This window comes from Apium graveolens, chromosome 4 (assembly GCF_009905375.1).
Source record: "Apium graveolens cultivar Ventura chromosome 4, ASM990537v1, whole genome shotgun sequence".
In the NCBI taxonomy this organism is placed as follows: Eukaryota; Viridiplantae; Streptophyta; class Magnoliopsida; order Apiales; family Apiaceae; genus Apium; species Apium graveolens.
In genome coordinates this window covers 127,067,367-127,083,068 of record NC_133650.1, presented here as the reverse complement: position 1 = coordinate 127,083,068, position 15,702 = coordinate 127,067,367, and the positions used below count along the sequence as shown (strand labels likewise).

The 15,702-nt window shown below is 32.6% G+C and overlaps 2 protein-coding genes across 3 annotated transcripts; one reads left to right on the top strand and one right to left on the bottom strand.

Moving 5' to 3' along the window:
- Nucleotides 1–10,354: 10,354 nt before the first annotated feature.
- Nucleotides 10,355–12,744, top strand: LOC141719599 (pentatricopeptide repeat-containing protein At3g49710). Its single transcript, XM_074521977.1, has one exon. The coding sequence runs from the start codon at nt 10,508–10,510 to the stop codon at nt 12,665–12,667; it is 2,160 nt and encodes a 719-aa protein (XP_074378078.1). The 5' UTR covers nt 10,355–10,507; the 3' UTR covers nt 12,668–12,744.
- A 71-nt stretch (nt 12,745–12,815) lies between these two features.
- On the bottom strand, nt 12,816–14,513 carry LOC141719600 (putative pectin methylesterase CGR3). 2 transcript variants are annotated; one of them, XM_074521979.1, is made up of 5 exons: nt 14,479–14,513; nt 14,170–14,205; nt 13,544–13,918; nt 13,214–13,269; nt 12,816–13,071 (listed from the first exon to the last, which is right to left on the bottom strand). In XM_074521979.1, the coding sequence occupies exons 3-5, from the start codon at nt 13,848–13,850 to the stop codon at nt 12,919–12,921; spliced, it is 516 nt and encodes a 171-aa protein (XP_074378080.1). In that variant the 5' UTR covers nt 13,851–13,918; nt 14,170–14,205; nt 14,479–14,513; the 3' UTR covers nt 12,816–12,918. The 2 variants fall into 2 exon arrangements, with proteins under 2 accessions (XP_074378080.1, XP_074378079.1); XM_074521978.1 differs by lacking the exons at nt 14,170–14,205; nt 14,479–14,513 and having other exon boundaries at nt 13,544–14,060.
- Between the last annotated feature and the right edge of the window lie 1,189 nt (nt 14,514–15,702).

The window sequence follows — 15,702 nt, the reverse complement described above, 5'->3', positions numbered from 1 at the left end:
GGCCAAAATTAAGCGGCACAAATATGACCGAGGTCGGTCATATTTAGGCTTGGTCATAAAAAAATGGCGCCAAAATTCCCGCAAAAACTAAGAGAAATTATCAGGAACCAAATTTGACTCAAGTCGGTCATAACTAAGTTTGACTGTCACCGGTCAATTTTGTTGATAACTATTTTTTAGACAAATTTTAATAATGTATTAAATTTGACTGCCTTAGCGTTGCTTTGGTCGAATTTACAAATATGACCGACGCGGTCATATTTATAATTATGACCACCCTCGGTCAAATCTACTCATTTCAGATCTGATACCCTATGCTTCTTTTCTAAACCTTCCTTTCTTTACTAAACTTTCTCCTCTCATTTTGCCTTCTTCCACCATAACTCCACCCTTTGTCCACCATAACTCCACCCTTTGTCCTCTTTTTTCATGAGATCTAATTAATCATCAAGTAAGTTTCATTCCTTAACTTTTGCATTTAATTAATTTTACTTTCTTAATATAGTATGGAACTATTATTTGGTTGTACACATGTATATGTATTGTTGGGGATTCTTAATTTGTTGATGAAATTAATGTTATTATTAGTTATGAACCATGATTATACTTAATTGAACTTTTATGGTGAGTATTAATGTAAATTATAATGGTAACCAATTTATCGATTTGTTTAATATAAATTGATTATTTATGATCTATTTACATTTATGTTAATTTGCATTCAATTCACATCACGTATGTATAATTTGTAGATGACATCCGATCGTCGTTGGGTTGGTCGTAATCGGTACAACGATTTGAAGTATTTAACAGAAAGAGTACAAAAATGGTGTGGATGATTTTATTAAATTTGCATGTGATCATCTCGATCCTAGAGATGGATGGCTAATAAGATGTCCACGTAACGATTGTGTAAATAAGTACTTCAAGTATCTTAGTGCAGTGAAAGTTGATTTATACCTTAATGGTATTATGCAATGGTATACTATATGGGATTTGCATGGGGAGAGGGATATGCCTCGAGGTGATACCAATACAAGTTCTCATAATATTCATTATAGTGATGAGGATATGTATGATGCTCGTGATATTCTAAGAGATTTTGCAGATGCAAATCGACATTTTGAGAATTTTGAGGAAAAACCAAATGCAAAAGCAAAAGAATTTTACGAGATGGTGGACAATGCTTCTAAGCCAATATATCCAAACAATCCGAATTTCATAACATAGTCATTTGTTAACAAGCTACTTCATTGGAAACACAAGCATAATTGTACTAATAATGACTTTGATAAGTTAATTCACCTTATTGGATCGGTATTACCCGTTGATCATAAATTGCCTCGGAACTACTATGACGTGCGAACGATGATAAGAGGATTGCATATGAAATATGAAAAAATTGATGCTTGCGAGAATGATTGCATGTTGTCTTATAAAGAAAATAGCAACAAGACACATTATGATATATGCATTACAAGTCGATACAAGGAGCAAAAGGATCTAAAAAAAATCCCACGAAAGATCTTGCGATACTTTCCTCTTACCCAAAGGTTGCAGCGTTTATTCATGAATAAGAAGACAACAGAAGATATGAGGTGGCACCACAACAGGGTCAAAGTTGATGGTCAATTATGTCATCCGGTGGATGGAGATGAGTGGAAACAATTTGATCGTAGATTTCCAAACTTTTCGAAAGAGATTCGGAATGTCAGACTTCTAGTGATGGATTTGACCCCTTCCGTGATTCACACGCTAGGGAGTATATTATTTGGCCTATGGTTGTAGTAGTTTACAACCTTCCTCCATCTATGTCCGCGAATGATCCCTACATGTTTATGCCTCTCCTGATTCCTGGGCCGAATGATCCAACAAAAGATCTTCATGTTTACCTCCGACCATTAATTGATGAATTGAAAATATTATGGCGCACCGGAGCAGAAACTTATGATAGGTTTTCCTGTAAAAATTTTGTGATGAAGGAGGAATTAATGTGGACAATTAGTGACTTTCCTGCACTTGGAATGCTTAGTGGGTGGTCCACAAAGGGGAAGTTGGCATGTCATGTTTGTATGGGACAAGTAAAAGCCAATCAACTAAAGCATGATGGTAAGCCTAGTTTTTATGGCACTGCTCGATATTTCTTAGAACCGGATGACCCGTTGAGAAGGATTACAAAGTTTGGAAGAACCGAAGCACATTCAATTACATGTCGTTATCCAGGATCACTAGTAAGGAGTCTTTGTGAGGATATGGAGTTTCCTCCTTCAGGAAAGATATCTTGGAGAAAACCGAGGGACTATGGCGTGACACATAATTGGACTCACTTTTCTCCATTTTTTGAGCTTCCATATTGGGAGACACTCACTCTTCGTCACACCATTGATGTCATGCATTCCGAAAAAAATGTTTTTGAGAACATATTTTTTACAATGATTGGTGACACTAAGAAAACGAAAGACAATAGAAAAAGAAGAGAAGATTGTAAAGAACTACGTGTGCATCATGAATTGTGGATTCAAGATGATGGTACAATGCCAAATGCCCCATATGTGCTTTCTAGGGATCAACTTCTTAAGTTGTTTAGGTGAATTTACACACTTCAGCTTCCTAATGGGTATGCCTATAATATATCCAGGTGTGTGAATTTTGAAACAAAATCTATTCACGGAATGAAGTCGCATGATTGTCATATTATTATGCAAAAATTGTTGCCTATGGTTTGCCGTGAATTACTACCTAGGCATGTGGCGGATGTCCTTATTGAGTTGTCTAACTTCTTCCAAGATTTATGTTTTGCAAATCTAAAGTACAATAATTTGGAAAAAATGGAGAACAACAAAAAGAGAATCATGTCAAAACTTGATGTCATGTACACTCCAAGTTTTTTTTATCCGATGGAGCATTTGCCACTACATTTGGCTACGGAGTGTAAATTGGGTGGCCCGTGTAATTTTTGATGGATGTATTTTTTTGAAAGATATTTGCACATTTTGAAGTTGAAAATTAGAAACAAAGCTCGAGTCGAGGGTTCAATAGCCGAACGATATATTGAGGAGGAGGGTGTACACTTTTGCTTATTATACTTTGATTCTAAAATTGCAACCATGCACAATCGACTTCGTCGAAATGAGGCACCCCAACAATCTCATGATCCTAATTTGTTGGAAGTTTACACATATCCAACGCTACCCGGTCTACGAAATAGAGATAGAACCTCGAGTGATGATTAACATAGACTTGTAACATACTATGTTCTTATCAACTCACCCGAGGTTGGAAAATATTTGCGGTGAGATATTTATTTTGACCATCTTTACACAAACATGATAACTTTCTAATTCAATTTACTAATCTAATTTAATATTTAGTGGATTTCATAGGTTGGTGCAAAAATAATACCCGCACTGCATTGATGCCGAAAGAGATCAGTTTCAAAAAGAGAATTTTTTGGATTGGTTTAAAAGAAGTGTAAATTTTAAATATATATATGTGTGTATATTTTTATATGTGTGCAAATATATATATATATATATACATATACACATAAGCTTATTCATGCACTTGTGTAATTTTTGTTATGTACAATATTTTAGGTACAATATGATAGAGAGCTCAAGGACAAATATATAGATTTAATAAGAGGACCTATTTATAAAGTTGAATCTTATTAAACATGCAAGTGCAATGGTTATAATTTTTCTTGTACAAATTCTAATGAGCTCACATCATCAAATTCCGGTGTAGTTGTAATTGGTGAGAAATTTTATATAATCATAAAATTTAAGTTGAATTTGGTCTTCATTATGTATAAATCCAATTTTGACACATTTTAAATTGTAGGGACTTCTTGCAAAGAAAGTCATGAAAAATTTACAGGAGACTCAAGAAGTTCTAAAGCTTCGATATCGCAATGGGCATGAAATTGTCGTCTTCAAATATCATTGGTTTGACATATCTTGATAGAAATCGGATGACAACCGTAGATTTAAAATCGAAGCTAAATGCCGAAGATGTGTTTGTGTTGGCTAGCCAAGCTCATCAAGTATTTTACGCCCCAAATATTGCAAATCCAAAGTCATCATGGTATACTATCCTAACAACAAAGAGCCGGCAAGTCGATGAAAGCGTGACATCTAGAGAAGAAAATATATTCAACGATGACGCTTTTCAAAATGAAGAATCAAATGCTTCATCTTCACATGTTGAAAGAGTGGTCGTTGATGATCAGATAAATTTCTTTATTGACTTGATAATGTTTGAAAATAATCATTTCGTGGATGACTATGAAGAAGAAAAAATGCGAGAAATAAAGAAAATCAAAATGAAGACTTGAACATTGACGATGAAAGTGATAACGATGATTTGACATAGTTCAATTATTTTCTAGTTAATTTGTACCAACGCGGATATTATTAGGACGTTTTTCATGAATTTTAATACATTCCGTAAATTTGAAATTTACTTATTTTAATTGTATTTACTATATTTCCTGATTTTTATTAATATTTAGAACTTTCTTACGTTTAAAATGTATTTTCTTACTTATTAATATTTTTATTAATTATTTTAATTAAGTTTTGCAGTTTTCACTTGCCGTAAATCTTTTGTCACTTTTTCCGGGAGTAATAGGTTTAATAAATCCTAATATTCCATTTGACGCTGATAATTATTTGGAAAAAATGCTAGATATATAAAATTGAATACAAACCAACACCCGTCATATTTATTGTACTCAATTAAATATAAATATTTTATAATGTCATATCATGTTATTATAATTTTTGTTTACCCAATTTTATACCCTTGTATTAATCTTATTATAATATATTAGAATCAGTTTCAGTTGCGCCAATAAATCAATTAGACTGCATGAAAGGGGGTTCAAGTAAATGGCAATAATTTTTAAAAATATTTTTGAAATAAAGGTCGCATCTATACTATTATATTAAAAACGAAAAAATGAGAGTTTGGTTGTTAGTCGGTATGGTCACCATAATTATAGCAATATTTTAAATAAAATACTCTAAATAAATAAATTAAGAATGAAAGTTTGATCGGTAGTCGGTCTGGTCTGGTCACAATAATTATATCAATATTTAAATAAAACACTCTTATAAATAGATTAAGATTTACAATAGAATTATATAGATAAAAATAAAATTATAATATGTCTAATGAACTTGGTTTAAATAAAATAATATATAATATTCACGAGGGCCGGGTTAAACAAAATTATATAATTGATCTAACCTGAAATAAAAATTAAAAATAAACTACATAGAGTTAGTTGGATTTGTAGTTTCGGACTAAAACAAAATAATAAAGAATAATAAGAATTTAAAAGAAAATTCATTTGATCGATATAATATCACTATGCTAAAATAAAATAATTAACGGGCAAAAACAAAAATAAATATTTAAAAGAAAATTCGGTTAGCTAATTTAATGTCATCAGGCTAAAATAAAATTAATTATATTATCCATTCGGTCTAAAAGAAAATATTTTTTACCTATATACCGTGGACTAAAATAAAATTAAACAAAAACTAAATATAATTATTTTTCGAAAAAAATAAAAATATAATTAGCTAGATTTGCTTCATATAACGGACCTGATGCTAAAACCAAGATTTACTATTTCATGTTAAAAAAATAATAAATATTACCCCTCAAGCTAAAAACATAGTTACTGAACTGGGCTAAAATAAAAATAAAATTTGAAAATATAATAAGTTGGTTGATACAATGTCATCATCCTAAAAAAATTCTATTTAGTTTAAAACAAAATAATATTTACTCAGAGCTAAAATATATTTATATATATATATAATTAGTTGGTTGATATAACGAGCATAAGGTTAAAATAAAATAATGTATAGTATTGTTCTATACTAAAATTAAACATATTAAAAATAAAATTAATCTCAATATAATTAGATGGATCTGGTCAGTATAATATAATTTGTATATTATTGATGTAAGTTATAATTTACCTTTTAATTAAAACATAATTATATTTTATAAACACACCGATAAATATCAATAAAATTTTATTTTTCAATTAGTCTTATTTTTTAAAAACTAAAATATCACTAAATTATACACGTGTATATTTAAAATTATTATCAAATTATATTATTAAAACTTTCTAATAAATAAATTTCACAGCTTCAAATTTTCACTTAAAATTAAATTCAAAAATTATATAATATTAAAAACAATATGCCGGAATTGGGTATAATTTGGTATGTTTTTTTTGTTGCTTTGGTTATCCCCATTTATGACCGTATCTTTTTAATGAAGTGATTAGGACAGTTAGAGTCAAATACTAAAAGAATGTAAATATTTATATTATTATTTATATAATACCCAATATTCAGGTTCGAACTTGGCCAACAACAAATATTGTCAGATCTTTTTAATTAAGTGATCAGGAACGTGAGATTCAAACACTAGAAAAATATATATTATTCAAACTCTTATGTTCGAACCCCGCCAGCCAACAATTAATGTTTATATTATTATTTATACACTACTAAAACTCACGGGTTCGAACCACCAAAAATAAATATTTATATTATTATTTATACAATATCCAATATTTAGGTTTGAATACAACCAACAAAAAATATTTATATTATTATTTATAAATATACTAATAAGATAATGATCCAAATTTTTAATTATAATTTTAAATAATATAAAAATATTAATGAAAATCCGTGCATCATAAAACTAGTATTTAGTATAAAAAAAACAGAAACAAATTGCATTATGGGGTTGAGATTAATTCAAATTTTTAAATACGAAGATGGGACAACTCAAGAGCTCTAATCATACGCTAGAATCACATCGAATCATTAAGGTAACATAAGATCTGCATATTGAGTTGATCAATGATTGAATACGCAAGACAAAATTCATTAAAGTCTGGAGTGATAATTGGATTTAGTGGATAGTACTGGTATTTGAATGCGATGGCCCTGCTGTTATTTAAATGTCACCGTTCTAAAAAACATGGCATACACTAGGTCTCTAATTGTTGTGAACATCATTTGATAGGTTATTTTGATTTAGCGTGAAAGGGCCAGGTGGGACTAGATACTGATGCTATGAGAACTGTTACCTCACAAATACTGCCAAATATATTATATTTTTGTAGCTATTAAGGTAAACATATCCGTTCTAGTAACCAACACAAAATTTACATTGAAAATTATAAAATACATAACAGAGTTTAGAGTCATTCAACAAAATTTACATTAAAAATTATATATATAATACATGGGAGAGTTCAGAATTGAACATTTAAAATTCATTTCAAATTAATTACTAAGATAATTTTTTCAAGAAATAGTACTTATTTTTTTAAAATCTTAAAATCAAAAATGTTCATATATATATGTAAGTTTTGGTGGGAGTTGGGGAACATGAGATATTTGAAGTTTCGAAACCAAGCTAAGTAGTTTTAATAATGTTTTGTGGTGTAATATAAGCATACTAACACAGATAAACAACAAGTAGAAAGAAACAGCATTAATGTTGAGATTAAGTTGAACAATATGAGAAGTGGGAGGGGAGGCACGTGGTTTGTAGTTGTAGTAGGAGGAGGGTCAATGGTGCATGTGGAAGACTTTAGTTATAAAAGTCCGTCCCTACCAATAGAATTGTAGGTTTTGTTTGTTTTATATGTTGCTATAAACAAAATTAAGCTTAAGCTTGCACATATATAGAGACGGCCATGAAAAGGGACCATAAAAAAAAGGAGAGGGTCGGGTCGTGACTCGTGAATGGTGAATGGTAACTAACAACTAACATGACGCTCACGTTAGCCCATGCAATGCTTCTCTTATTTTACGAGGAGACAACAACATGCCTATACCTGGACCATCTGCTTCCTTCCTCTTCAATTATGTGGGCTCCCCCTAATCGCCACTTCCCTCCAGACCAATGCTACATCTTATATTCCTCGCTCTCCTTGAGTATTGTATATTAGGGATGGAGTTTTGGCATGTATTTTAACATTTATTTAAAGTTTAATTTTATATTTTATTTATCAAGCATTTTTCATATAAAAATTAAATACAAAATTTGAAAAAAGTTATTAAAATATACCTTAAATTTATCTTAAAATATATGCCCCATATTTAAAAAATGATATAAAATTAAATTATACGGAGAATATTCGGTATGTATAATATCAACTCGGCGCAGCCAAAGCCAATTTGGTGAAAAAGGTCAACGAAAGTTACACTTTAGCCCAACTTGATGGTATTAGATTGAAACATATACGTGTATGTATGAAATGCTAGCTACTTAGCAACTTGTCTTCTTTCTGTACATAAAACAACTTGCCGCGCGACTTGAGCTAGCTACTTGTGACTGCCATAAGTCTTTTACAATTCAACCGGATCATTGTATTCTTCAAATTCTCTTCTAACATTTCATATTTAAATTAGTATCATTCAACAGATATAAGGTTTGAATCATGATAGTAACATATTAAAATTATAAAAAAAATAGTATTTTTTTAAAAGGTATAAGTTTCGATCCAATCCTACCAACAACATATTAAAATTTGAATTTATAATATATAATGATAAAAACAACCGTGCACCGCACGGATTATATACTACTTCCTCCCTCCCAATTTATCTGTCTTATTTGAATTTTGATGTTTCAAATTGATTCAATTTTGACCGTAAATAAAAATTTAATTTTTCATTATTTTGAAAAACTCAAAAATACATATCAAAGTAGATTAAATATACTTTCTGATGATATAATATTTATAAATATTTTCGATAACGTACTATTTGAAAATTTTGGTCAAAATCCGGTCAATTTGACTGGAAAAAGTCAAACAATACAAATAAATTTGGACGGAGGGAGTAGTACATATTAATAAATAGAAGATATAATGTCCATTTTTTCGTTTTCACACAAAAATACAACTTAGTTTTTACAGATTACATTAATTACACATATTTCAACAAAAAAGTAAATATACACGTGTTTATATACAAACACAAAAATTATAAAATAATGTGAATTTTGAATTTCTATACAAGAACATTTATGAATATGATATTTTAGTTAATATTGAAACTAAAAAAATTGAATGTGTTAAAAAACATGACAAATATTTTGAGAAATTTTTATTTAACAAAATGGACTATTAAAATGGGATGAAGTGAGTAATAAATTCATACGTGGAACCAGAATCATAAATATTAGTGTATACATGCCGTCGGGGTCATAAAGCTTGTATTGTATGAATGGAGCATATAAATGCATGATGGTGATCTTCGTCGATTACTTATCCAATCCGACAATGTGCTCATCGGAGTTAATAATTTTCGTCAACTATCCATCGGAGATTATAGAAAGACCAAAAAAAAAAATACCCTCCTATATGGTGTCTTGTCAATTTTATATGACGATAAAAGTATTACCAAGATTTTTATTTTTGTATCCTAGCATTACAAAAAAAAAAACCATTGTTACGAGAAAATAGGTTAAAACTGTAATCAATTTATTTGTGCCGAGATCAAGCCCAACACCGTATGCTTATTATTTATCATTTCCTTTCTATTTTTGTTTCAACATGGTTTCACACATACTCGTCTTGTACGCAATTGTCATATGTCACAACTAAATTACACGACTTTTTTCTATTAACTTACAAGATTAGTCGGATTATCCAGCTACAATGATCAGGAGGGGTAGTGAAAATGAGCTTGTAGCAATTACCAAAAAAAAATTGAGCTTGTAAAAACGAGGCAAAATTGAAAGTTTATTAAACTTTCTATTTCAAAGATATATAGGACCTATTTTTCTTATTATGGGCCAATTTTTTAGATATATTATGTTGGGCATGAGATGTTGAAACTCAGCTAAGGCCTTTCTTCCATGGGCTTTTTCCAAACATTACCTCTATTTTATAAAAAGAACTGCAGTTTTCAAAATTTTGTTATATTATTTTTTATCAAACTAATAATATAACTTGAAAATTATTAAAAAAAAAATATTAGTCCTTTCAGGAAAAAATTAAAAAAATGAAAGTATGAAATTATAAATCGTTGATGGTAAGTTCTGATTCCCAACAATGATCGTGAGAATAGATTCGATTGTATTTTTATACTAAAATCTCATCTACGCTCAAATTGTAATTGCAAAACTTTAAAATCCAGCGATTCAGGTGATGTCTGTGCCAATATCATAATCATAAAGTCAAAATAATACGTGAAAAAAAAATGAATAACTCATTTTTCAGTATAATACAGATATTGGAATATTTCAGAAAGAAAACTCCACATCCTGGGTTTGGACAAACAGCCCCAGTTAACTTGCGTGAAATTGACAAGTTTCGGATACTCGACATTTCCGTAAATTAGGTGCTTCTTGTTAGCAGAGTCATAAATTGAAAATAAGTGTATTATGTATGTGATTATTGATTATTAACTCGTAAACTAGTTTCTTTTTTCACCAAGGTTGGCGCTAGATGAGTCAATTTGCATTGCCACTGCACCAATTCACAAACATACTAAAAACATGCATTACCAAACGAGACCTTTTAACTGGTAAATCACTTCAAACTCTTTACCTCAAGTCCATTTTCCCGCCATCCACTTACCTTTCTAACCATTTCATCCTCCTCTACTCTAAATGCGGCCGCCTTAACGCGGCCCGTAAAGCCTTCAACACCATCTCAGACCCCAATGTGTTTTCCTTCAATGCCATCATTGCTGCGTATGCGAAAGAGGCACAACCTCATATCGCACACCAACTGTTCGATCAAATTCCCCAACCGGATCTTGTTTCGTATAATACTCTTATTTCTGCGTATGCGGAATGCGGGAATATGGTTCCCGCATTCAGGTTGTTTGTGGGTATGAGAGATATGGGGATTGATATGGATGGTTTTACTGTTTCTGCAGTGATCACTGCGTGTTGTGGTGATGTTGCGTTGATTAGTCAGCTGCATTCGTTTGCGGTGAAGTGTGGGTTTGTTTCGTTTACTTCTGTGAATAATACGCTTGTTACGCATTATAGTAAGAATGGGTTTTTAGATGAAGCCAAGGAGGTTTTTTATGGAATGGAGGGGGTTAAAGATGAGGTGTCTTGGAATTCTATGATTGTGGCGTATGGGCAGCATAGACAAGGGTCGAAAGCGTTGGCATTGTATCAAGAAATGGTTAGGTTGGAGTTTAACGTTGATATGTTTACTTTAGCTAGTGTTTTAACTGCATTTACCTGTTTACAGGATTTACGTGGTGGGGTTCAGTTTCATGGTTATTTGATAAAAACAGGGTTTCATCAGAATTCCCACGTAGCTAGTGGTCTAATTGATTTATATTCGAAGTGTCATGGTGGTATGTCAGATTGTAGAAAAGTGTTTCAGGAAATTTACGACCCGGACTTGGTACTATGGAACACCATGATTTCTGGGTATTCCCAGAATGAAGACTATTGTGAGGACGCTATCTTTTGTTTCAAACAGATGCAACGAGTTGGTCATTGTCCTGATGATGGCAGCTTTGTTTGTGTGATTAGTGCATGCTCTAACTTGTCATCTCCATTACAAGGAAAACAGATTCACTCTTTGGCGCTAAAATCTGACATCCGTCAAAATCAAATCTCAGTGAACAATGCATTGATTGCTATGTACTCTAAATGTGGAAATCTGCAAGATGCAAGAAGATTATTTGATAGGATGCCAGAGCACAATACTGTCTCTTTGAACTCAATGATTGCTGGTTATGCGCAGCATGGAATTGAACAGGAGTCGCTGAATCTATTTGAGGGAATGCTTAAAACAGATATATCCCCTACGAGGATAACCTTTATTTCCGTCCTTTCTGCATGTGCCCACACGGGAAAGGTGGAAGAGGGGCAGAAATATTTTAAAATGATGACTGATATATTCCATATAGTGCCAGATGCAGAACACTATTCATGCATGATTGACCTTTTGGGCCGAGCAGGAAAACTGAAGGAAGCAGAGAGTCTTGTTGAGTCAATGCCATTCAATCCTGGTTCCATTGGTTGGGGATCATTGCTCGGCGCTTGTAGAAAACATGGAAATCTAGAACTAGCAGTAAAGGCTGCTAATGAATGCGTTCAATTGGAGCCTTTAAATGCAGGCCCATATGTCATGCTTGCAAATATGTATGCTCGTGCTGGCAGATGGGAAGAAGTTGCATCAGTTAGAAAACTTATGAGGGATAATGGCGTAAAGAAGAAACCAGGTTGTAGTTGGATTGAGATGAACAAAAAGGTACATGTGTTTGTAGCAGAAGATATTTCGCATCCAATGATAAAGGATATTTATCTGTTCTGGGAGAAGATGTCAGATAGAATGAAACAAGCGGGTTATGTACCGGATGTGAGATGGACTTTAGTGAAGGATCATGGAAATATGGATGACGAAAAGGAGATGAGGCTGAGGCATCATAGTGAGAAGCTAGCAGTAGCTTTGGGACTACTGTCAACTAAAGATGGAGAGCCAATACTAGTTATTAAGAACCTCAGAATATGTATAGATTGCCACAATGCAATTAAGCTGATATCTTCTATAACAGGAAGAGAGATTACTCTCAGGGATACATACAGATTTCATTCGTTTAAGGGAGGGGAGTGTTCCTGTGGGGATTACTGGTGATAACCTGTTACTTTTTTCATACATTTTTTGCTGAACATTGTTTTTTTTTTGAAAACAATAGCTGACATTGTTTTATTTGCTGAATAATTTCTAATATCAACAATAATATAAATTAAACAAATCAAATATTTTACAAACATGGGACAAATATGCCAAGATTTAAGTATATTGTATTTACGTGCTCAAAAATTTTATCCAGAAACTAATTCAAGTGGAGTATGATTAAGCATTTACCATGAATCTTTGATTTGTCACACGTATGAATCGAGTTGAAAAACCTGGCATGCTGGTTTATAGTTATCTTGGACTGCAGCTTTCGCAAACCTTTTAACCGCCTGAGTATTCTCTTCCAAGCTTGTCTCAGCAAAAAACCGCGCCCACCATGCCGTGCTTCGCTTTTTAGCCTAACATCAACATCACGGGTGATTTAGATTCTGTAGGGTTCCGCCAGAAATCATGGATTTTCCAAGATGTACTTTTCAGACGATTCATTCAAATATATAACTTTGTGTCTTAATAAATATATAGCAGGTTTATGGTGAATACCGGGCGTCCATATCTTGAAGGCTCAGTTGTCTGAGCTTTAGGGTCACCTGGAAAACCTGTGCTTGATACAAAAATTCATATATAAGCCAAATGCTTGCTCACGATTAGTATTTGTGAGTGAAACATTGAAGGATATAACCAGACTTCAAACACAATTTCAAACCTTCCTAATAACCGATTGCCATCACATTGTGTGTGTGCCCGAGAGTAGCTACATGTGTCAGGAAGAAATGCAGATGGCTACGATTATAATTGATGATAATGTAACTGGTGCATCTCCTAAGCAATTAACCGAAACAAAGGAAAGACCAGTTGAAAGTCCCAACTCACCTGTAAATAAAACTAGGCCATCAGACGATACCCTGGCCAATTCTGGAAGAGTCTTGTTAAGGTATCTCGAAGATAGATAGTCCACTGCATCAGACACAATAACAAGAGAAAATGATTTGTCCCTGTATGGCAACGGGAATTTGATGTTAGCCACACGTACGATGCCTCTGTGAACAAGTCTTTTGCAGTCTATGCCAGCATCTTCAATGTCATATGGTTCCACTCCCCATGCTTCAGTTTCCGCTTCTTTCAACAACTTGGAGACAACTGAGCAAGTATCCGGCCCAACATGCAGAACTTTGTGCATACTATCACCGTATGTTTTCTTAAGGGTAGGTATAGCACTCTGAACGTCAAATGTGCAAGTGAAGTCACCTAAACACGTTTCAATACTTTCCAGATTAATTCCTAGCATAAACTCCTTAATTATCAGGCAAATATTTACTTGCTATGCTAGTGAGTGATGAACTTTAATTTTTTGCATAACTCCTTGGAACTGTAATGTGTGAAAGATAGAACGACGACACAGTTAACATGACGAATGTATCATTTAAAAAATTAGCATGATGGTGGAAAGTAATTTGGAATTAGGTTGATCAAGCCATGGTGCAACTATTAATTTTTACCTTCTACTCGACTAACAGCTCCTTTGAGAGAGACACCTGAGACAAAATAGTGGATCAAGTTCAGCACATGAAAAGGAAGAAACAGATATAATTTGTAAAGCAGCTTTGCTATTAATGATTAATAAAGGGGGGGGGGGAACATATTAAGCATTTACATGAATGAGATTTGATTCAAGTTCAATCTTTTATATGACTAGATCTTAGGACTCGGATTGAGTATAAAGTTTGACACCATATATTAGAATCTTTCAAATACCTTGTCATACAATAGCAACAAAATTTTCATTTGTTCAGACTTCAGATACATACCTGAATCCTTGTAGAAATAACCAATGAAAAATATTGCACCCTATTTCAGGAAGGAAAATAATTAGTAACTGGAAATGAGAAGTTCAGCACATTGTGTGACTGTGTGAGTATACGTAAATGCTAAATGCACCAACAGAAGAGAATTTCACATAGCATTTTACTTGCCAGAAAAACAAGGACAACGGATAGCAAAGGAGAAATGGCCGACTTTGAATGAGAAAATCCACCAAATAGAGAACTTCCACCACTTGTTAACCGTCGCGTGGAATTTGTTGTCCTTCTTGACATGGCTTTAGAATTGAAGAGCTGATTTCACACTGCACATTATTGCAAATCAACAAGGTTAGCACAACAACATAAGTAATAGCAAACTTATCTGTCAGACTACCAACATTGATGGTCTGATAGCAGCTAGTGATCATTATTTACAAGAATGAAATGCAACAGCATCGTGGTTTGTTTGACATTTCAGGCGTATATTAATTATGTGTATTATAATCAAAGGCTCTCTGAAACTGTTTCTGCGAGGGGCACAACATAAAGTGCTTTTGACAAAAGAAGATTGAGCATATGCATCACAACTTTTACATGATCAACACGTTATAAACTAATCTGCTCAAAAAAAAACAAACAGGAAAGTGCTGCATTTTGGTAAAAACATAACATCGATTCGGAATAGAGATTAGGATTAAAAGTGGTAGAGAATTGCATATGATTGTTTGCATTACTAAAGCGTGAGCAAGTTGAAGAAAAGAGATTTAGAACAGCAAGAATACAGATATTTCACAAAAAAAGCTACCATATAACTAATCAAATTAATTACTGCAATTTGAGAAAACTGAGGGCCAGAGGGAACATTAATATAAGAAATGTTGAAAAAAATTGATGATTTACCAGATTTTTTTTTTACTGATCCATCTGAAATGAACTGTGAACGTAAAATAGAAGAGAAACAGAGGTACCTGAAGTGATACTAGCAAGACAAAAATGTTATAGTTCATCATCTACTATCAACGCTGCTATTCTGCCGGCTGTGATCCTTTTTTCACTGTCTTGAAAAATTATGCATGCGTTTCCTCGTCCTCATATATTGCAGCAATAATCTCTATATATAGATTGCTTGTTTCTCGTTTTCCAACACAACTCAGCACTTTACACAGGAGCTATTTTCCATAAATATAAGTGTTCTAAAAATCGGTACTCAAAATGATTACTCGGAGCACT